General features: G+C 40.5%; 1 protein-coding gene across 4 annotated transcripts in view; it reads right to left on the minus strand.

Annotated features, from left to right (window-relative positions):
• Positions 1 to 23195, minus strand: part of GRIK4 (glutamate ionotropic receptor kainate type subunit 4) — a 787563-nt gene that overhangs the window by 257195 nt on the left and 507173 nt on the right. For all 4 annotated transcript variants that reach the window (XM_056794213.1, XM_056794214.1, XM_056794211.1 and 1 more), the window contains 2 exons: positions 22143 to 22321; positions 16978 to 17031 (listed from right to left, as the gene is read on the minus strand). In XM_056794213.1, coding sequence (XP_056650191.1) covers positions 16978 to 17031; positions 22143 to 22321 — 233 coding nt within the window. The remainder of the gene's footprint in view (positions 1 to 16977; positions 17032 to 22142; positions 22322 to 23195) is intronic.

Here is a 23195-nt window from a genome sequence, read left to right on the forward strand (position 1 = left end):
ACTCAACTAGTAAGTGTCTGAGGTCATATTTGAGCTCAGATCTTCCAGATTCCAAGCCCATCCCTCTAGCCACTATCCCCCACTAGCTGCCTACAACATGTACTAGACATAACAGTTGATTCAGGGCACATCTTCCTAACCTGGGCTCCAAGAACTTGGTTTTTAAAAAAAAGCATTACTTTGTTTCAATATAACTGATTTCCTTTGGGATCCTATATATTTCATTCTTGATATTTTATTTATTTATTCATTCATTCATTTATTCATTGATTTATTTGAAAGCCCTTACCTTTGTCCTCAGAATCAATACTATGTATTGCTTCCAAGGCAGAAGAGTGGTAAGGGCTAGGCAATGGGGGTTAAGTGACTTGCCCAGGGTCACACAGCTAGGAGGTATGTAAGGCCAAATTTGAACCCAGGACCTCCCATCTCTAGGCCTGGCTCTCAATCCACTGAGCTACTCAGCTGCCCCAATTTTCTATATTTTGGAAACATTACTCTGAGAAAGGGTCTGTCAGCTTCACTGGCTGTGTGACGCTGGGCAAGTCATTTAATTTCTCTCTTCCTCAACTGTAAAATAGGGATAACAATACAATTACTCCAAGGATTAAATGTAATATGTAATATGACACAAATGTAATAATCTGTTTAATTAATTATAATTTACTTAATTATATATAAGGATTAAATGATTTTTTAAGCATTTAGCACAGAGCCTGGAATATAGTAAGCACTTAACAAATGTTTGTTTTTTCCTTTCTTTGACCCTTGCTTCTTCTATTTGCTACCTGTGTTTCCTTGGGCAAGTCACCTATCCCCTCAGTTTTTCCTTCTGGAAAACAAGGAAACTGAGTTATGAGCATTAAGGCCCTTTTGAGACTTAATGCTGGAATCAACTAGCTCTATTCATCTTTTCTTCTCTCTAAATTCCCCAAAGGAAAGGTTGTTTACCAGAAATCCCTTAGACTCCAACTGCTTTTCATATAAGACTTTGCAGATGGGTGAATTTATTACAAATTGGTGAATTAAGTCCTATAGACCAGAAGGTTGTATAATACGGAAAGCTCACGGAATTATCTAACTATTGGCCTGCAGCTCAGACTGAGCTCTGAGTTGCTTTCCACCAATACTTTTAATTTCAAATCAATGGAGTTTGGAGCCCAATCTGTGTTTGCTAGGCAGGAAGAACTGAAAGGGAATGCTTCCTCTTAGGGGCCCCAGAGGACAGAGCTAGGAACAATGAATGGAAGGTATAAAGAGGCAGATTTAAGCTCAAGGTAAGGAAAACAAGAAGAGGAAAGGAGAAGAAAATGGCAGACCACTCCAGTATCTTTGCCAAGAAAACCCCAAATAGAGTCACAAAAAGTCAGACATGACTGAAATGACTGAACAATAAAAAAGAAAACTATCTGAATGAGTAAAACTATCCAAAAGTAGCATGGCCTGATTTGAGAATATAGTTAGCTCCTCATCACTAATGGTTTTCAAAGTAGAGGTTGGGGGACCTTGCATGGATCATTGTAGAGGTGGGATTCACGTATCAGATTGGGATTATACTAGATGGGCTGTAAAGTCTTTTTTACCTCTATAAGTAAAGTGAGATTCTACCATTTTAAGATTCTCTTGAGAGTCACAATAAGTTGGGAATGTGTTCCCAGGCTGGGTGGTAGCAGATCTAAAAATTCAGAGATATGGATCCAAGAGGCAGGCTGTTGTCCCATGACAAACCAAATAAGCATATTAAAATCCCTGAAGATGTGAGGATAGGAGAGAGGAGGGAAACAATTAGAATCAGAGAATGCTGGAATTAGAAAAGACCTTAAAGTTAATTTAGTCTGATTCTCTCATTTTAATCATGATGATGATGATAGCATTTGCATAACATTTTAAGGTTTGCAAAGTACTTTGAAATAACCTGTGAGGTAGGTCCTATTATTATTCCCACTTTTTAGATAAGTAAGCTGAGGTGAATAGCAGTTAAGTGAATCATCCAGGATCAAACATCACATGCCCCAGAGAAGGAAAAGGAATTCATATCCCTAGTTAGCTGGTAAAGAAGCTCATGGTCATGCTATTTTTCTGCCACCCTTCTTTTTTCCCTCACACCTTCCCAGAACTACATGCCCAGCTGCCTCATTCAATTCAATTCAACATACGTTTCTCAAATGTGTACAGTGTACTGGCAAAAAGAAATGCCCAGTCCTAGGACCTCTGGGACATTCCTCTAAAAGAATCTTGGTGAATATGGGAGAGGTGGATCTCCTGATAAAACTCTTTTTGCTCTCCCCAAACATAAATCCTCCACATGTATGCTTGTTGAAGCCACTCATTCATAATAGCTCAGGGACAGAAAATAAGTGGCTCCTCAGTGTCAGTTGTTCCTCTTCCATCTCCTGCCTCCAACCCCTAGAGTGGTTCTGGAAACTGGGCAGATTCCTGGATGGTGAGTGCCAAAACCATGAGGCTCAAGCCCAGCCCAAGGGCAGTCTCTGTGAAATGGCCATAATTACTCCATTCTCAAGAACTCAAACAGAAAGGTCACAGAATCTAGGCAGCTTGCCCATAGCACAGCATCATCATGTCTCTTCCCTCTTTGGTGGTTGATGACTCACCCATATTTGTTTGGCTCTGTCTCTCATTCCTACCTGCATCTTTAAATCTGGCCATATCTCTCCTCCAGTACAGCCTCCTCCCTCCCTCAGTCACTGCCCCTGTCCATGTTCCCTGACAATAGATTAGGGTGATTTTATCTTTTCTATTAGGCAGTGATTGCAAATCTCTCTGGGTTCATTAGTGGTTGGATAATCCCTCCAGATTTATTAGTTCAAATTGCTCTCTCCCTTTCTCCTCTTCCCTTCAGACGGTACCAATTTCCTTTGCTGTCTCAGCAGCTGACTGGGTTTAGCTCGAAGGCCCTTAATTCTTCACACCCTCTGTCCAAACTCCCATCAATCCTAAGGAGGAATCAGCTCCCCTAGCCAAGCCTGGAAGGCTTACTGGAGGATAGAGGCTCCCTCCTAGACTAATGTTCAGAATGAGTGCAATCAATCTCCAATGGCATAATACATGCCCTATTTGAGGGAGCTTGGCCAGGGCCATTTGGGCTAGCACTCCCTCTTGCCAAGAGGAGATGCACCAAAGCCTCATATATTTTTTTTTAGAATTGCCTAGAAAGACAGCACCTAGTGGGAACTTCCACTGTTAGGTTCATCTTCCTTTCTTTTGATCTCAGTTGGCTACAAATGGACAACTTGATGATTAGGATGCTAAATTAGTCTTCCTGGGATATAGAGGCAAGATTCCAACACTCAATAAATTTACCTTTCTCTCTGTCTCTTCACTCCCCTTTCTAGCATACTAGATCCAAGAGGGAATGCTGTATAGCAGAAAAAGCCTTGAATTTGGATTCAAAAGATCCTGGACATCTCAATTCAATTCTAGCAAGTATTTATTAAGCCTCTTGTCTGTATAATGCACTGTGCTGAACACTGGGAATACAAAGACAAAATGAAAACAGACACCAGTTTTCCATTCTATGGAGGGGACACAACATTTAAAGAGATAAATACATTATAATTTTAGGAGAAGGAGACAATATTAAAAACTAGAGGAATAGGAAAGGGTAAAATACTTTATTTGGGGGCCTCAATTTCTCCATCTGTAAGATAAGGGATTTGAATAGAAAAAAGATTCCTAATCTCTTTTTGGTTCTTGGAACCCTTTGGATGTCTAATGAAACCTATGGACCACTTCTAAGGTTAATGTTTTTATGTTTTTATGTTAATGTTTTTAAATTAATTAGTAAATTAGTAAAATACATAGGACTAGAAAGGAGCCCAAAAATATACTAAAATTTAGTTATAAGAATATTAAATCCCCTGAACTAGAAGATCTCTAAGATCTCTTTAAGCCTTTAATCCACTAAGTGTCCTCTACTTCATCAGCTTTCTGTTCCTCAACTCCATGCCATTTTCCTTTCCTACTACACTAAGATGACTGCTTTCTCAAATGCCATCAGAAACTTCCTAGTTAGAGAATTCAATGATCTTTTTTCAAACCTCATCCTCTTTGACCCCTATGCAGCATCTGATAGGATGACTACCTCTCCTTCTGGATGTTCTCTCTTCTCTAGTCTTCTGAGATATCAAACTCTCAGGTTTCTCCTCTCTAACAGCCCCTTCTCTGTCTGTTTCATTGTTTTCTATTCCACCTTCCAAATGTCTAAAATAGATGTTGCCCAAGATTGTGTGCTTTGGCTTTTATTCTTTCTCTCCAAGTGTTTTCTACCTCTTATATGGCTTCAACTGTCACTTCTATACCTAGGACTCTGAGATATCCATCTTCAACAATGAGCTCTCTTCTAAGTTCCTTTATATCTTTATATCCTTTCTATCTCCAGGACTCAGAAAAGTGCCTCAAATATAGTATGTCCTTAAAAATAATTGTTGACTGACTATTGACTGATTGGAATTATATCTGATCTTTCTTCTTTTACACACATTCAGTTTGATAAGGCTTTTCGATTTCTACTTACCTCGTATCAAACCTGTACCTTATTTAAATTTTTTTTAAGTTTATTTTAAACCTTTACCTTAATCTTACAATCAATACTATGTATTAGTTCCAAGGTAAAAATTGTGGAAAGGGCTAGGTAATTGGGGCTAAGTGATTTGCCCAGGGCCATACAGCTAGGAAGTGCCTGAGATCAGATTTGAACTCATCTCTAGACTTGGCTCTCCATCCATTGAGCCATGTAGATACCTCCTCCTCTACTATTCTTTAGTCTCATTGCCACCACCCTAGTTCAAGTATAGAGTATTGCATAAAATACCACCAAAAGAATTGCAAAAGTGTTCCCTGTTTTCCTACTTTGGCCTTCTTGGTCCATTAATCTATCCCTTACATTGTGGCCAGATTAATCTTCTTTATACATAGGTATGGACATTAAGTTCATCAGACAACTAAATAGATGCTATGTGCAAGGCACTGTATTTGATGCAGGGGATATCCAATTCAAAAGAAATATGGTCCAGGAGTTTACAACCTAATAGAGGGGAAAAGATAATTATGACAATAAGTATGCTACCAAGCAGAATGGCACTGGGGCCAAGGTGAGTCCAAAGTGTTTTGCAAAATTTAAGAAGGCAGAAATTTCTTTCAGTTGGGAAGGGGAGAAGAAAGATTTCAAGGGAGAGGTAGCAACTGAGTTGGGTCTGGAAAGATTTCAACAGATATATATGGAGGGATTGAATTTCAGGCATGCACAAATACATGGATGTGAAAAAGAGCAGTGTTTTGTACATGATACATGATTAGTCAATTACCACTGAATTGTCAAATTGAACTAATAAGTGGGAAATTACTAGTGGTCTATCTTAGTAAAAACAGAGAATATGAAGATAAGCACAATATGTGGAAATGTAGGAAGATCTTAAATGCTAGGGTAAGGAATTTGTATTTTATTCTATTGATAATAAGGAACCACTAATGGTTTTTGGCACAATTAGCAAGCAACATGGTCAGAACCATGCATTGGGAAGATTATTTTGAAAATTGCTTAAATGGTGGATTGAAAAAAGGAGGCTTAGATCAGAAAGTCTAATTAGGACTCTATTTTGATCCAGGCAAGAAACAATGAAAGTTGAACTAATATGGTGGCAATATGAATGAAGAGGAGGGAATGTATGTAAAAAATACTGCTGTGGGACAATCAGCAGGGTTTAGAAACTGTTTAGATGTGGGAGATGAGCAAAATGGGAAATTTACTGATGACTGATATTGTGCATCTTGGAATACTAGGGAAATTGTGCCAACGATAAAAGAAATAATAAAGTTGGAATAAAGGACAAGTTTCAGGGAAAGAATAAGTTCAGTTTTGGACATGTTGCATTTGACATCTATCAGGCAGATGGAAATGACCATCAAGCAGTTGGGAAAGTGGGACTACAGATCAGAAGAAAGATCTCAGCTGGATGTATAGACTTGCAGGTCATCAACTGAAAAAGTAATCATTGTAGCCATGGGAGCAGAAGATATTGACAGGAGGATGAATGCAAAGTGAAGAGAATGAAGACATTCTCTCTTCCCCATTTTCAGTCAGAATCTTGCTGATTTTACCTCCCCAAACATTGCTCACATATGTTCCCTTTTCACTATTCATATGGTAACCAAACTGGATGAGGTCCTCCTCATCTCTCACTGGACTAATGAGATAGCCTCCAAACCTATCCTCAACACAAGTGCCCAAACAATTTTCCTAACCCATAGATCTGACTATGTCCCTCAGTCCTCCAGAAGCTTACATGGTTCCCTTTACCTTTGGACAAAAATACAAACTCCCTGATGTTTACAATCCTTCACTATTTTCCAGACTTAGTTTATATTATTCCTCTACACACTACCTACTGCCTTGCTGTTTCCCAAAAAATGATATTCTGTCTTCCACTTTTAGGGCTTTGCATAGGTTGAATTCCATGCCTGCAATACACTTACTCCTCATGTCTTCCTGTTGGAAGACTTAGATTTTTTCAAACTTCAGCTCAGGAGCCACCTGCTCTGGGAAGCTTTTCCTAAACAACCTCCTTCCCAACTGTTAGCACTCCCATCCTCCTCAAATTATCTTATGTTTATTTACCTGTTGACATTTTCATCCCTCCAGGATAGTTTAAGAATAAAGATAGCTTTCTGTTTGTTTGTTTTTTTAACCAATGTCAACTATAGTAGATGCTTAATAAACAAATGCCTGTTAAATTGAAAGGGGGTGCTGTTAACAGTATTAAATTATATTTTAAAAAGTCATGGTATTTGATAATTAAGAGGTGACTGATGTCCTCTGGGGGAACAGTCTCAGCAGAGGAGCAGAGACACAAGCCAGATTGAAAGGGGATGAGGAAGCGGAGGCAGCAGGTAGAGACTTTTCTCTCTGGAAACTGGCCAGTAAAAGGGAAAAGAAAGAACACAATAGTTTGAAAGGATAGCAGGGAAATTGTTATTTGGGTTTGAAGTTTGCTTGATATTTCTAAAAGGAGAAACATAAGTAAGTTTAGAGGCAGAGGGTAAGAGACCAGGAAAAAGAAAGGGAGAAAAACAGAAAGATGTTGGTTGATGAAACAAGGTCCTAGAGAGGAGACAAGAGGGTTTGGAATCTAGGTCAGAAGGGGGCACATTATATATCGAATGCTGAAGGTTATCTCCTGTTATTCCTTCATTCCCAATTATTCAATGATTATTAGTTGACATCCTTGGTCTAGTATTCAAAATCTTCCATAATTTGTCATCACCCTAGTTTCCTAGTTCCCCCCTTACCCCCTTTTAGAACTAGACCTGGAATGTCACTGGCATAGGAGACTTCAATATATGGGCACATTCTCTACAGCAAATTTTAACCTTAGAAAGTTGCCTAGGAGTAGCTAGGTGGCTCAGTGGATAGAAAGTCAGGCCTGGAGTTGGGATGTCCTAGATTCAAATTTGACCTCAGACATTTCATAGCTGTGTGAACCAGGACAAGTCACTTAATTCCAGTTGCCTATCCCTTGGCAGCCTTCTGCCTTGAACCCATACTTAATATTGATTCTAAGATAGAAGATAAGCATTTTTTTTAAAAAAGAAGGAAGGAAGGGAAGGAAGGGAAGAAAGGAAGGAAGGGAAGGAAGGGAAGGAAGGGAAGGAAGGAAGGAAGGAAGGAAGGAAGGAAGGAAGGAAGGAAGGAAGGAAGGAAGGAAGGAAGGAAGAGCAACAATAATAGCAAAGGTGAAATATGGCTGAAGTCCTTCCCAAAATGGTGGATTCAGAGAGAGAGAGAGTCACTTTGAGTAGAGGAAAGAAAGCTCTATGTTCGAGATTCCACAAGTTCGGGACACATAGTAGGTACTTAATAAATGTTTGTTCATTGATTGATTTCAAGGAAAATAGCAAAGTGGTATCTTGCAGGAAGATTAATTCTTTCATTCATTAAGTATTTATTAAGCACCTACTCAATGCCAGGAACTATTCTAAGTATTGGGGATACCAAAAAAAGGCAAAAGAGTTTCTGCCCTCAATGAACTCTCAAACTAAAGAGACAACATGTAAATAGACATACAATGCAAGCTATATGTGGGTAAATAAGAAGTAATTTAAAATGGAAAACACTAGAATTAAGAGGAATATCAGCTCAAGATGAGTCAACACATGTCAAAACCCTGCAATGGAGTAAATGTGCCCACATTTTGAAGTCATTTTGAAGAATCAGGAATGACAGTAGCTTCCTCCTATATAGAGCTTAAGTTACAAAGCATACTCCTCACAGCAGCTCTTTGAGGTGAGGGCTATAATATCTCCATTTTAAATATAGTGAAACTGAGGTTCATAGAGAAGTGGCTTTCCTAAAGTCACATAATAAGTATGTATTACAGACAGGATTTGAACCCCAGGTTTCTGAGGTCTTCCCCCAGGGGCCTTGTCCATTGTGACACATAAACTTTGCAGAGAATAGACTAGCAAATTCTGCAACTAGCAGGTCATTGTCAGAGAATTGGAAAACTATGACAGCCAGGAAGGCAGCTTAAAGTCCAAGACAGAAGGTCAGGGGCCTGGGTATATATATATATATATAGGAGGGGATGGAACAGGCAACTGTCAGCAGGAGGCGCCCACACCAACACTTGATCACAGAAACCATTCCCTTCCATCCCTCTTCTGCTCCAGGGCTTGTCTTCAGTCCCAATCAGTCTGGATTGGAAAATGGTCCATCAGCAGCCTGATCAGAAGAGGGCAGAATAAAGGCTCAGTTTCAGTTCCTAACAAATACATTCAGACAACTGGATAGCTAAGCCAGAATCAAGGGAAAAGAGAAAGAGCCAAGGAGTCAGGAGTTAAAGCAGGTCAGAAACTAAGCAGCCAGACAATAGCCAAAAAGATACATGCTAAAAAGCAGGTGGGCAGAAGCCCAGGCAAATAGTCGGGGACCAGGAGATGATCAAGGACTAAAGGAACAGAGACAAAATCAAGAGGAATTGTAGTGCTAGGGTCAGAGGGATCCAGATGGCCAAAGCAAACTTCTGGTTCAGCCCCAGTGCTTGCCTATGTATCCTGTTAAAGTATGAACAAAGCCTCAAGGTATCCATTTAGATTCAACAAATATTTATTTTGTGTTTGATTCTTCATGATCTCATTTGGGATTTCCTTGGCAAAGATACTAAAGCAGTTTGCCATTTGCTTCTCTAGCTCATTTTATAGATGAGGAAACTGAGGCAAACAGTATTATGTGACTTGCTTAGGGTCACATAACTAGTAAGTGCTTGAAGTCAGGTTTGAACTCAAGAAGATGCATTTTTCTGACTCTAGACCCAACTTGATATCCACTGTGCCTCCTCATGTGCACTTTATTCTTGCTCTAATTTCTACCTCCTCCTTTCTTGCTATACTGCCCCCCTTACTAGTTCTTTTCTTGTTCCTTATTTTCCAGAGTCTCTCTATGTGTTGTTATCTTCTGTTATTATCAGAATGTAAGTTCCTTGAAGGTAAGGACTGCCTGACTTCCTTGTATTTGTATCCCCATTTTGTGGCATAATGCTTGGCATCTACTAAGGTCTTGACAATTTTTTATTTTATTCATTCATCACCATATGTAGGGCAATGTGTTAATTAATGGAGGAGACAAAGAATTTAGTCTGTATCTAGTTTCTGACCACAATCTAGTAGAGGATTTGAAACATCAGATCAGGCAGGTAGCTTGCACAATATATAAAATATCAGACCTGGAATTGGGAGGACCTTGGTTCAGTTCTGGTCTCAGACACTTCCTAGCTGTGTCACCCTGGGAAAGGTACTTATCTCCTTTTGCCTAGCCTTTGCCCTTCTGTCTTAGAGTTGTTGGTAAGGGTTAAAAAAATAAGACAAATAACTATCACATACATTGAGGTTGGACCTGACTTTGTTATGTCATCAGTAAGGGGACATAACATCTGGAGAATACTTATATGGACAGGTAACCTGTTGGTAACATAGCCTTAGGGACTTGCCTCAGGAAGTTAAAAGTTCAAGGACATACAGTCAGTAGGAGTTAGAGGGTACACTTGAGCCCCAAGACTTTCTGACTCCAAGGCCACTTTCACTATGCTACATGGCCTCTCATGCATTAGAGAGGTGAGAGCAAAGCTCGATATGAAGATCTTGGTGATGGTTTCAGTGAACCAAAGGCTTCCCGGAATGAGTGACAGCAATATAATGGAAAGAATCATTCAATCACAGTCAGAAGATCTTGGTTTGGACCTTGACTCCGTCACTTACTAGCAATTTGGAGCCTGTGTGTCATTTCCCTCTTCTGAAAAATGAGGGAACTAAACGAAATGAAGGGTTCTCAACCTTTTGAGTCATGTAAGGGCCCTTTCTTAGAATCATTTATTTTTAAATGAAAGAAATGCTAAATTCCAGTTAGAGGTACAATATTTTTCCCCAACTAAGTCCTTATAGGAAATTAGAACCTTTGGAAATCTCTTGGGGATCCCTAGACTCTAGGTTAAGATCATCTGGATTACTATCTCAAATCCCTTTCAACTCAAATATGCTAGGATTCTATTAGCACATGAGATAAACTTTATGGGATAGGTAGAAACTTAGGAGGCAAAGATGGAGGAAAAGGCTATTCTAAATACAGAGAATGATATGAGCAATGGTATAGGACAGTGATGGCAACCCTTTTAGGTACTGAGTGCCAGGCACTGGCCAAGTGCTTCCCCATCCCCCACCCTCCTACCACCTTACCCTAGACAGGGGAGGGAAGAAGTGCTCCCATTAGCTTCCAGGCAGAGGAGTGGAGGAAGTGAAGAATGTCCTCAGGTGGGGGGAGGAGGGGACAGCTAAGCCAGAGTCCCTCTGCCTTTCTAGCAATAAACTCTGCTGGACGATAGTGCACATGCTCACAAAGAGGGCTCTGTGTGCCATCTGTGGCATACATGCTATAGGTTTGCCACCATGGGTATAGGAGCATATAATTGCTGGAAAGTTCAGATAATCCATGTGATTGAGACCTTGAGAGGCCCCCCGCCTCCCGCCTCATTCAATAAGGAAGTGGAAGAACAAAAGGGTTCTGAGAACATAGGGGAATAAGAGCTCACTCAGGCTGGGGTAAAGAAAGGGGCCAAGATTATTAAGCAGCCAAGTAAGAAGGAGTTTTCTCTCCCTGTTGGGATCCATATGTCCTTTGAGCTTACTTTACTCCTATTAGGCCTGATTACATTTTACTTTATATTTTATATTATATTTATATTTTACTTTATATCTTATTCTTTCCTCATTTCTAGGTAGTAAGCCTGTGGAGGGGGGTGGTAATGCCAATATTCATCTTCATGTCTACTACAGTGTTTGGCACAATTCCTCTTACAAAACAGGAACTGATTAGAATTGGACCAGGAGCATAGGGTATAAAGTATGCACTAACCCTAAAGCACTGAGCTTAGAGTCCAGAAGACCTGGGTTCAAATCCTGCCTCAGAGATTTAATAGCTGTGTCATCCTGCACAAGATTCTTAACTTCTCTTTGCCTCAGTTTGCGAGAGTTGAATTTAATGGCCTTTGAGGTCCCTTCTAGCTCTAAATCTATGATTTATGATCTTAGACACGATCTGCCCTGCTAATTCTAATGTAGGCTACATTAGCAGATGTATGGAGAGAGCATCTATAATTGTACTGTATCCTGGTCAGTTCATATCTGGGATATTGCATCTAGTTATGAACTTTATATTTTAGGAAGGGCTCAGACAAGCTCGAACATGTACTTGTGGCAACTAGGATGATGAGGAGATGAGAAAGCATGCCATATGAAGATCAAGGATCTGGGGTGTGTAGCCTGGAGAAAAGAAGACTCAAGAGGTGATATGATACATGCCTTTGAATAGTTTAAGCACTGTCATATGGAAGAGAGATTAGACTGGTTCTGCAGGGACCCTGAGGGCAGAATGAGACCAAAGGGTAAAAGTGAACAGAAAGGTAGGTTTTAGCTCAAGGTAAGGGAGAAACTTCCTCACAATTAGAGCTGTTCAAAAGGGGAATGGACTGCCTCAGGAGCCTTGGATGGAAAGAAGCAATGAAGGAAGGAAGGAAGGAAGGAAGGAAGGAAGGAAGGAAGGAAGGAAGGAAGGAAGGAAGGAAGGAAGGAAGGAAGGAAGGAAGGAAGGAAGGAAGGAAGGAAGGAAGAAAGGAAAGGAAAGGAAAGGAAAGGAAAGGAAAGGAAAGGAAAGGAAAGGAAAGGAAAGGAAAGGAAAGGAAAGGAAAGGAAAGGAAAGGAAAGGAAAGGAAAGGAAAGGAAAGGAAAGGAAAGGAAAGGAAAGGAAAGGAAAGGAAAGGAAAGGAAAGGAAAGGAGGGAGGGAGGAAAAAAGGGAGGAAAGGAGGAAGGGAGGAAGGAAGAAATGAAGGAATGAATGAAGGAAGGGAAGAAGGGAGGGAGGGAAGAAGAGAGGGAGGAAGCACTTATTAAGCCCTTACTTAGCTCTGTACTACATGCTGAAAGAATAAATTGAAAAATAATGCTTTCATGGAGCTCACATTCTAACAGGAAAGACTACATGTATGGAAGGTTTTAGCAGCAACAAAAATGGAAAAGCCCTATGGTTTTTAGGGTGAAGCAGCAAAAGAAATGGTAGTGATAGTAATGTCTATTCTTTAAGGTAATTTCTACTTATAAAAATCTTAATTTTTCTGATATAAACCATTTGACAGTGCCAAGGATTTTGGTGACAAGAACTTTTATTCCTGAGTCTTTAGTAACTGGCTGTAGCACCTGGAGAAACACATGCCAGGTTGCATGTACACAGAGGTTGCTTCCAAAGATGATGGATGAGGGCACTAGACTGAAAGTGTTGCTGTTTTTAAGGCTCTTAGATTTAGGGTCCCAGACTATCTCCATCAGAGTCTGAAAGGAGATGGTGGTCAAGGAGGTGGTGGTGATCTGACTTGTCTAGCATATGCTGACTCTTGTATTTCCTTCAGAGTACTTAGCCACTTCAGATAGGCTGAGTTGCCTGTTTTTCTTGTTGCATGGCAAGGATAGCTAGCTGCTTCTCAAATAGAGTTGCTTACCCTGATAATTGTTATAAAAATTGGGCTGAAAGTAGGACTAGTGGTATGAGGAAAGGTGCCAAAACTTTCAAGAATCCTACACCTATCTACCTGTTGGTGGCAGCTGGTCAACAATTATCATTGGTGAGGAGGAAAGTAGGCCTCATCTCCCCAATGAGTTACTTCCTCACAGGCACTTACAAGTGCCTATTTATTCTACAGAATAGCCTGGAAGGGCAATTGTAAGGGGGAAGGGATTCATGATTTGGGTAGAGATTGGACTCTGATCTCTGAGGTTCATTCCAATTCTTCAATTTTATTGTGTTATATGTAATATATACACATTTAGTGAGACTTTATAGAACTTCTTAGACTTCTCATTTTTCAGAAAGGAAATTGAGGCCTTTAAGAATCAAAATTGGCATAATGGTTAGAAGGCTAACCTTGGAATAAGGAAGAATTCACCAAGAGTTCTCTACATTGATTAAGTTTTCAGTCAGTCTCTCTCTGTCTCTCTATCTCTGTCTCTGTCTCTGTCTCTCTCTGTGTCTCTGTGTCTCTCTGTCTTTGTCTCTGTCTCTGTCTCTCTGTCTCTCTCTCTCTCTGTCTCTCTCTCTCTCTCTCCCTCCCTTCTTCCTCTCCTCTCCTCTTTTATGTATGTGTGTGTGTTTCTTATATGGCAAAAGCTCTGTCTATCTCTTTCTCATGTGTATGTATTTATTTGTATATGTATGTATGTTGACAGAGAGATGAGTTATATGGCAATAATACATGAATTTGTAATAATACATGGTAACAATACATGGTATCATTTGCCTGCTAAGGGGATTGGATCCTAAGGAGAAAGTGATGTGGGTTTGCCCTTGTGTGAGATGAGAATAGTGACCCAGAGATAGGAGGAGACCCTGGGAAGATGCACTGGTTTTGTGATGATACCCTGGAATTGAGATATTCAAAGCAATTACTGTAACTAGGGACAGATACCATTTGCACTGAGAATGAGGGCTCAGGAGGTGAGGCTGCCTGGAATACCTGAAATTGGATGATTTTCCCTACCCCTCCTTACAGATGGCCCCCACCACTCCATTCTGCACAACCTCTCATCCCATTTCAGCCCTGCTCACTTCTCTCTGTGGTCCCTCTCCATCCCTGAGTGACTTTTCCTCTGGCTCCCACTCTAACTAGCCAGCATCACATCTGCCACCACTTCCCTTCCTCTCCAGTACACTGACGCTGGTAGAAATAAATATTTATAAGCTCCTACTGGCTGGACAAGGTCCTTGGTGAGCAGGCTGGTGCAACCTCCTCTGTGAGATCAGAAATCATTTTATCATTCCTAATAGACGTCTGTCTCGTCTCGTCTCAGCAAGCAGAACACTCATGTGGACTCCAGAACCATCACTTGCTGCTTGGGTCTTATAACTGTTCTATTTCTATGCTTTCCTTTCCCATCTGAACAGCATCATCTGTGCTCCTGTATTTTGCTCATTTCTCCTTGCACAAAGGCTTCAAAATGTCTTCTTTGTATTAATTCTATCTGTATCTATGTCTATATATCTATATTAGAAAGGCACTTCAAAAAGTCAACTCATCCCTTCCCCTGCCTCTAAGCAGTACTAGATCTGATCTATTCTATTTAGATTGAATATGAGTGGGGATTTCAAAAGAGCCTTCTTATGAAAAAAAAATAAAACAAGCTCCAGATAATCCCAAATGCATCACTGTGATCATAGTTGCATAGGCTCATAACTATTAAGGTGAAGTTCTCACCTATGTTATCACCTTTGTGGCTCCTTACCTACATGGAAGGATATGTCGAATATTGATAGTGCCCTTGAGGGGGCTAGTGCTGTGTGAGGCAGCCCCTGGCATGCCTCTTCTCTTTGTAACTCTCTTTCTCCTCTGTTTCTCACAGGCACTGAAGGCAGATTGGAATTGTACTTTAATCTCTCTCTTTACTCTCTTGCCAACTTGCCCAGGCTCTCCCTGGATTCTGCCTTATTTTAAGTGAACGTGTCTGTGTGGCTGTGGGAATAGGCTAATCCTTCTCTTCTTGTTTACATGTTAATGCTCTGATTTAGAGAGGCAGTTGTCACCAGAAAAGCAGGAGAGCTTTTGTCCCCACTGTTTGACATTGGGAAGGGGGTATGTGGAACAAAAAGAAATCTTCATGACAATCTACCATGCTTCCTGGCACTGGAAGTACACAAGCATAGGTTGTGGATATTATTGTAGAAGGGACGTCCACATCAGGCAGAGGGTTGGATTGAATGACCTCTAAAATCCCTTCCACCTCTAAGATTCTAGGATGCTCTGGGTAATTCCACAGCTGCCCTACTTAAGGTCTATATGTGTACAGACACTTGGGACTACAAAGAGGCAAAGATCATACAGTTCATCCCTGACTCTAAATCACATAGGATAATGGAAAAGCTCTCATGTTCTCAGACTTCCAGGAAAAAAAAACCTACTAGAAAGTCTTTCCCAGAATCTAAACCAGAATCTTTTTGTGGCAAAGCATTTAAACATGAAATACTCTTTTCAGTATTAGGCTGTAGAATCAGCAAATCATTTGACTCAGAGGAGAACACTGGCTACCTATGTGCTCTAACACTACTCCTTGACTTATGGCTATCCTATTAATTCCCTATGTGATCTTGGGATTAACCATTCTGGGTCTCAGTTCTCTCTTCTGTAAAATGAAGCTGCTGGGCCAGATTCAATTCAACAAACTATTAGAGTCCTTAAATTCAAGGATCCTTCGCAAAGGAGTAGAATTATATGACACCTCTGATCTTGTCATTCCTCTTCCTTATTGCCTACATATTGCTTGAACTTTAGGGATACAGAGAAAAAAATATTCCCTGTCCTCAAAGAGCTCCCAGTCTAATGGTCTGTTGAATCGAATCTAGTCCAATAGCTTCATGGAAAAGGTCATGGAATTTTTGGTCAGCTTGGTGAAGCCTATGGATGCCTCATCATAATAGTGTTTTGTACAAAATCAAATAAATATGATTATAAAAGAACCTATGCTGAAATAGTTACTAAAATATTAAGAAAAATAATTTGCAATGATTTAAGTGATCTCTAAGCTACTTCTTGACTCAAAGATTTTATGATTCTAAGCACCTCAGTTTTTCACCTTGAAATTGGATTAGAAATTAGAAAATTCATTTTCATCCAACAAACATTTCTCAAAGCTCTTCCCTGTGTGGAGCACCATGCTAGGTGCTGAGGAAATACAAAGTTAAATAAAGCATACGCATTGACTTTGTAAAGCTAACTGTCGAGTCAAGGGCAGGACATATATGTTGAGAATTACAAGACATGTTATTTCATAAAAAGTGCCTAAAAAGGCCACAAATTCCAGGGCTATGTGGGGTCTAAGGAGAAAGGTTGTTACTGACTTCAGGGACTATGGAAAGCTTCTCAAAAAATGTGAGTGCCCAATATCAGAAAAAACAAGAGTTAAAAAGAAGATATATTCATCACCCAATTAAACTGAAAAATTTTCTTCCCTTGGCCTGTGACATTTGCCTGGATACACTAGATCCCCTTCCCAGGTTTATATTTGAATATAAAGTTTAAGTATTATTGGATTTGAGAATAGACCATTTGTTTTATTATTCAAAACATTTCTTTAGCTCTTTTAAACTTCCAGAGAATATACATTCTACCAAATGTACTCCATTCTAGTAGTTTGGTCAGAAAGTTCTTCCTAGAGTCTAACCTAAATCCTTCCAAATGATATGTAAAGATCTACTGGGTTTTGAGGATCCCAATATACCTACATTTTCCAAGATATTAGAACCCAGTGGCTTTCTTGGTCTTCTTCACTTCTATTCCCCCTACTACATAGTTCCTGAGCCATAATCAGTCATAGCCCACCAATGCTAATTAATAATACTCTCAGCGAAGGAATGAACTATGAAAATGTCTTACCAGATTAGTGAAGATATATGTGTAATAGGCTGATACCATCCCCAGTTCAGCTGCCTGAAAAAAAAAAGAAGAGAGAGATTTAGTGGGGTGGAGAGGTGGGGGGAACCCCACTGGACAGTGAATATACTTGCAGTGCCTAAATCCTTGCCCTTGCCCCTCTCTCCCTGAGTGACCTATCCTCTTCAGAACCTTGGAGAGTGGAAAACCTTGACCCTACTCCAACCCTTGCCTATAGCCAAAGAGGATGGAGAGGGGAATATAGTCCTCCTCCAGGGCATTTTTTTTTCTCTCTTCTCTTTTCTGATCTTGGTGTCCCTAATCAACCTTTCCTGTCAAGGTGACTGGATATGAGGCTGACAGGTGCTATAGAAACCGACAAGTAGATTAGATAAATAATGAGTCCCTTTCTCCCCAGTGCCCATGTCTCTTCCTGGCTACATGGAAGGTTCTTACCATGTATCTGTCACCGCAAGACCACTAAGAGACCACCAAAGTCAGTGTTCTTACAGTGTATGCTAATAGAGAAAAAATTTCTCTCTACCAGGAAAAGACACAGGGAGGGAAAAGAGTAGCTTGTTTTTTTGGTTTTTTTTAAAGATAAAAACACAAGAAATCAAAGTTAAATAGTAGAAAGAGGGTCAAGTGCCAGCAGACTTGTGTTCTAGTGCCAGGTTTGTCATTAATTAGCTTTGACCTTAGACAAGCCACTTCCCTTCTGTGGGCCTGAGTTTCCTAGTTCACAAGTTTCTCACTTTACAAATGGACTATATTTATGTATTATGTATAATATATGTATATATGTATTATGTATAATATTATGTATATTTATATGGTATAAGGCTCTGAATGGCCATCACAATTCTAAAACTCATGATCCTTTAATATGGGCTCTAGTGCCCCTCTCTGATAAGGCTTTTGATGAGGGTAATGTTGCCAGTCTCTACCCCAGAAGACATGAGACCAGAGTTTATGGCAAAATAAGGAAGGGTAGACATCAAATGGTTAAAACCCATTTTGTGAAATCCACCTTTCTAAAGACAAAAGGCAAAAGTTCCTGAGTTTTAAAGTCTTGAATTCTGAGTAAACAAGAACTTTGTAGCTGAAACAGCTGCTCAATAAGGTAAGGGATTACTCTGCAAATCCTTTTGAATTCAAGAGGCAATTGTTCTGCCAGGCCCCAAACAATCACAAGGGCATGGGCATTACCAGTCCGGGAGCCCAGCAGCCTCTCTTTTCCCATATTGCTGTGATCTAAAGCACATCTGTCCCTCATCCATTATATACTCGACAGAATTGGGGATTCTGAATCAAAGAACCTCAGTTCGAATCCCAGATCAGGCTACTTGCTACCTGTTTGACCCTATTTCAATGCCGTCCACTTATCTGGGCTTTCATTTCTCTCATCTATAAAATGAGGGGTTAGATTCAATTATGTCTAAGATCCCACTTATATCTGTATTCTAGCTAAAGAGCTTTGGGTCACTGTGTTCTTTACTGCCCCACTCCAAAGACCTTGATGCAATGATGTTGCTAGAGGCTGGTTATCAGCAAATGGAAGAGGGGAAGGGGAAGGGAGCCTTGAAACCCTGCTGTGATGAGAGCCCTGCATGCTTGCTCCTAATGGGAACTATTAAAAGGCACTCAGGCCGACTGAAGGACATACCACCCAGGAATCTCCAGGGACCTTTCTCCTCTCCCAGTTCATCCCAATCCTAGCTGCCAGGTTTCCTAACAGTGACGACAACAGATTATGTTTCCCCAAAGCCTATATCCTCTCAGTAGAATAGAAACCTTTTGAAAGCAGTTGTTATTTCCGTGATAGAGGTACAAAATTAAGGTACAGAGAGGATAAATGCTTTTCCCAGGTTCACACAGCTATTAAGTGCCTTAAATGGAATTTGAACCTAGGTTCTTCTGAATCCAAGTTCAGATTTTCATTTGTATCCCCAGTCTCAAGCCCAGTGCTCTTTATACAAGAAGAGCTTAATAGATTTCTATCAGACTGGTTTAGTCCAGTGTTAGAAATCATGAATGTTCAGGAGCAGCTAGGTAGCTATGTGGTTTGAGATCTAGGTCTAGAGACAGGAGAATCTGGGTTCAAATTTGACTGCAGACACTTTCCAGCTGTGTGACTCTGGACAAGTCACTTAACCACCATTTCATAGCCCTTACCACTTTCTGTCTTGGCACCAATAAACAGTATTGATTCCAAGATGGAAGGCCAGGGTTTTTAAAACATAAAAATTAAGTTTAAAAAGAAACTACTTTGACAGGCTATTTTTAGGTGGCAGTCTTGGGGCCATGAAGACCTGAGTTCAACTCTTGTCTTAGATACTAGATGTATGACCCCCTGGCCAGTCATTGAAAAATGGCTCTTTCAGCAGTGATTCATAGTACTGAATCACAGTATTGATTCTAAGCCAGAAGGTAATAAGGGTTAAAAAAAAAAAGAAATCATGATTTTTTTTTTATGGCTTCTGGCTTAGAATCAATACTGACTGTGTATTGACTCCAAGGCAGAAGAGTTGTAAGGGCTAGGCAATGGGGGTCAAGTGACTTACCCAGGGTCACACAGCTGGGAAGTGTCTGAGGCCAGATTTTAACCTAGGACCTCCTGTCTGTAGGCTTGGCTCTCAATCCATTGAGCTACCCAGCTGCCCGCTGAAATCATGACTTTCAAGGATGAGATAGGATGCAGACCCATATAGGGCTCCTTCTAAGAATAAATTGGCAGACTATCAATTGCCCACTGAATTAGAACTCTGTTAGGTAGCCTCAGACACTTCCTAGCTGTATGACCCTGGGCAAGTCACCTAACACCTGTTGCCTAACCCTTGCCAGTCTTTTGCCTTGGAGCCAATACATAGTGTTGATTCTAAGTGGAAGGTAAGGGTTAAAAAAAACTCTGCTAGAACTAGTAGGGAGACTGCCCTCTAGAGAATGCCATCATGAGAGGTCTAAGCTTTAACAACAATGCCCAGGATGGGCTCCAGCCTCAGAGTCTGCTCTAGGCTTTGTCCCTCATTATACGCTCTGTGCACAGTCCCCCTCTAACTTGCTTCAACTTGTGGATCTCCTTTAGTTTTGATGTTTTTACTGGTCATGGCTAGTGGAGGTCCTGGAAATGAAAGGAAGGAGCAAAAAAAAAGCCTGTATTTAGGTGTGTGTGTGTGTGTGTGTGTGTGTGTGTGTGTGTGTGTGCATGCACATGTGTATGCATTTGGAAAAGCACTGCTTTGGAGTAGTGGAAAATTACTATAGCAACGGGCTGAAGGGATAGCCCTCAGTAAGGAGAAAACTCATTCAAATCTCTTATTAACTCCAAGACAAAAAAATAAAATAAAATGTGGGTGAGGGGAGAATGGGAGGGGAAGACAATAAATAATCTCAGTGTCTGCCTGGCTTCTCACTTTCATCAAAAGGTAAATAGGAATCAAGTCGCTGGGAGGAAGACAGTACATTGCACTTAAATGTAAAAATAAATGGCTTTAGGACAAGCCAGCAAACCCTGGAGAGGCTTGGCAAGTGTTGGTCTTCTCTAGCACCTCCCTTCTCACCTAACCAAGTGTCACTAGCATCTTGTTTCTGGTCCAGGAAGGCCTCCAAGAGAACAGTTTGCTTTGTTCTTCTCAAGCATTCAATCAAATATACTGCATTTAGCATTGGACACTATCCCTCCTTTGGGTTCCATCCTCTCCCTTCCAATTAGCTGGACTTTAAATCTAGGATCTTCTGATTCTATAGCTTCCCAGATAAGAGGGCCAGAAGAGAATCACTTTCTGGGAGAGCAATGCTGTTCAGAACTGCTTCTACACCTACCATGCTAATAAACTGAGTTTAGGTATGATAGTCTTGGGCTCTTTTCCATAAGGTGTCCCCAAAGTCTAAGACTTGTCTTTTTGCCTTCCATTATGTGCAGAGTGGTCAACCAGGGGGCACAGTGGATAGAATGCTGGGCCTGGGGCCTTCCTGAGTTCACTGAGTTCAAATCTGATCTCAGGCACTTCCTAGCTATGTGATCCTGGGCAAATCACTTAACCTTATTTGCCTCAGTTTCTGAACCTATAAAATTAGCTGGAAAAGGACATGGCAAATTACATCAGTCTTTTTCCCAAGAAAACCCAAGATGGAGTCATGAAGAGTCAGACATGACTGGAAATGACTGAACGTGTAAAAATGTTGGAGTGGATTCTGGCTCTGATTATGGTTGTAAGACAAGGTTTAGAATAGAGGGTCTCTATGGTCTCTTCCAATTCTAGGATTTTGAGTGATTTTGGAAACCTGCTCCAAACTGCTCCAATGTCTCCCCACCAGATGATTGATGATTCACTTCCATCTGCCTATAAAACATCATGCAGGCCATGGTTTTAGGGATTTGGGGGGGGTGCCTCATCAATTCCTCTACCAAACTGTGTCTCCACGTTCCCCTTGCCCCAATACACACACATACACACACACACACACACACACACACATAGAGAGGCATGTATGGGCACATATACATGCTACCTAAAAATTCTGACTCAAGATTATATTGCTAGGACAAATCTTAAGTGCCGATTCACATAGATATGAGTTTTGAATAGCCATTCATTTGGGTTTTGTGCATTTGGATGTCTTGACTATAACTGGCATACTTGTAACTAGATTTGAAATGAGAGGATCTACATTCAAATCCTAGCTCTGGGCAAGTCATTTTAACCTCTTTGGGCCTCAGTTTCTTCATCTGTAAAGGGAAATGCCCTTCCAACTCTGAATCTATAATGCTATGATTCTATAGGCCAGAAACTATGCCTTCATCTTCCTTGATACCCCTAATTTTTTATTAGGAAATCTGATTTCAAATTCTAGTTCTGCTACTTGCTACCTTGTGACCATGGGTATGTTTTAGCCACAATTTCTCAAGTAAAATGGGTATAAAATAATACTTTCACTTTCCATTTGAAAACGTTTTGGAAAGTATAAAACATTACATGAATGAAAAAAAATCATTATTACTTGGGAAGTGGGGAAGGAGGGAAGGCAGTAGGATAAGGGGGATTCAATCTATGTTGTGGAATGAGTAGGGAAATTTCATTTGGAGGCAGTGATAAGAGCAGTTACTGATGAAAAAAAGGTCTCCTTTTTGAACCTAATGCTCTAATTTCACAGCTCCAGCTTCCTACCTTCAGGAGGATGGTGTGGGACATGGAGGCATTGGCATGGATGATGATGGTGGCTGTCTTGTCATCCCGGATCTCCTTGAGGAGTGGGGTAGGATCCCGGCTGTCATCCAGCATCCTGACGGAGAGCGTGTCCTTGGAGATAAGGAATTGTCTGAGCAGCTTCTCCAGGTTTAAAAGGCCTGAGAGAGAAGAGAGGAAAGACTCTCTAAAGACCTAAAGGGCTGACTCAGGAACCTATGCGAAAAAAGCAGAAATCCTAGGCTAGGAGTCCAAAGTCCTGAGTTCTATTTCCAACTCTGATCTAAACTTTGTTATGTAACCTTGGACAAATATTTAGACTTTTTGAAAAGACTGCTCCCAGTCTTAACCCTAACCACTAGGGAATGTGATATAGTTAAAGAGGAAAATGAGGTTTCCTTAGGTCATCCTGACTACCACATCGTTTTGTTCCCTTTCTCACCCACCCCTTCATCAATCCTCTACTTCTATGAAGACAGGAGTCAGGGATCCAAGAAATTGGTTAGTCCTCATCAGGCCAGGTGTCTGTCAAAATTTTTGAGTTGTTGCATGAAGACAAAGAGTGGTTATGTTTATTAAAAACATAAGCTTTGAACTGTACTCTGGCAGAAAACTAATTTGAGACATAGCAAAAAAGAAAGTTTTCTTCAGGCTAAGGGCCTTCTGGTGCTCCTGAGTACCTAGACACTGAAATGGCCTAAAAGGGGCCATGCTCTTTCTCCTTTTCCTAGTTGCCAAGAATGTATGAATGTGTATGTGGGTGTGTTAAGGATCTTTAGTGAATTGAGTACTCCAGATTCTATTTGCTTATATAAACTATGAGAGTATAAGGATAAAGCCTTAATTTTTCCAACTGATACCCATGGTTTGAAAGACTGAATGGTTTAGCAAAAGCACACTAGATTTCGAAAGAGAGGACCTAGGGTCAATTCTAAGGTTTACTACTGACTAGCTATATGTCCTTGAGCAAAACACTCAAGTTCTGTAGGACCCATTGGAAAGAGAACTAAATTAGTCCTTACTCACTCACCATTC

This window comes from Monodelphis domestica, chromosome 4 (assembly GCF_027887165.1).
Source record: "Monodelphis domestica isolate mMonDom1 chromosome 4, mMonDom1.pri, whole genome shotgun sequence".
NCBI classification, from domain to species: domain Eukaryota; kingdom Metazoa; phylum Chordata; class Mammalia; order Didelphimorphia; family Didelphidae; genus Monodelphis; species Monodelphis domestica.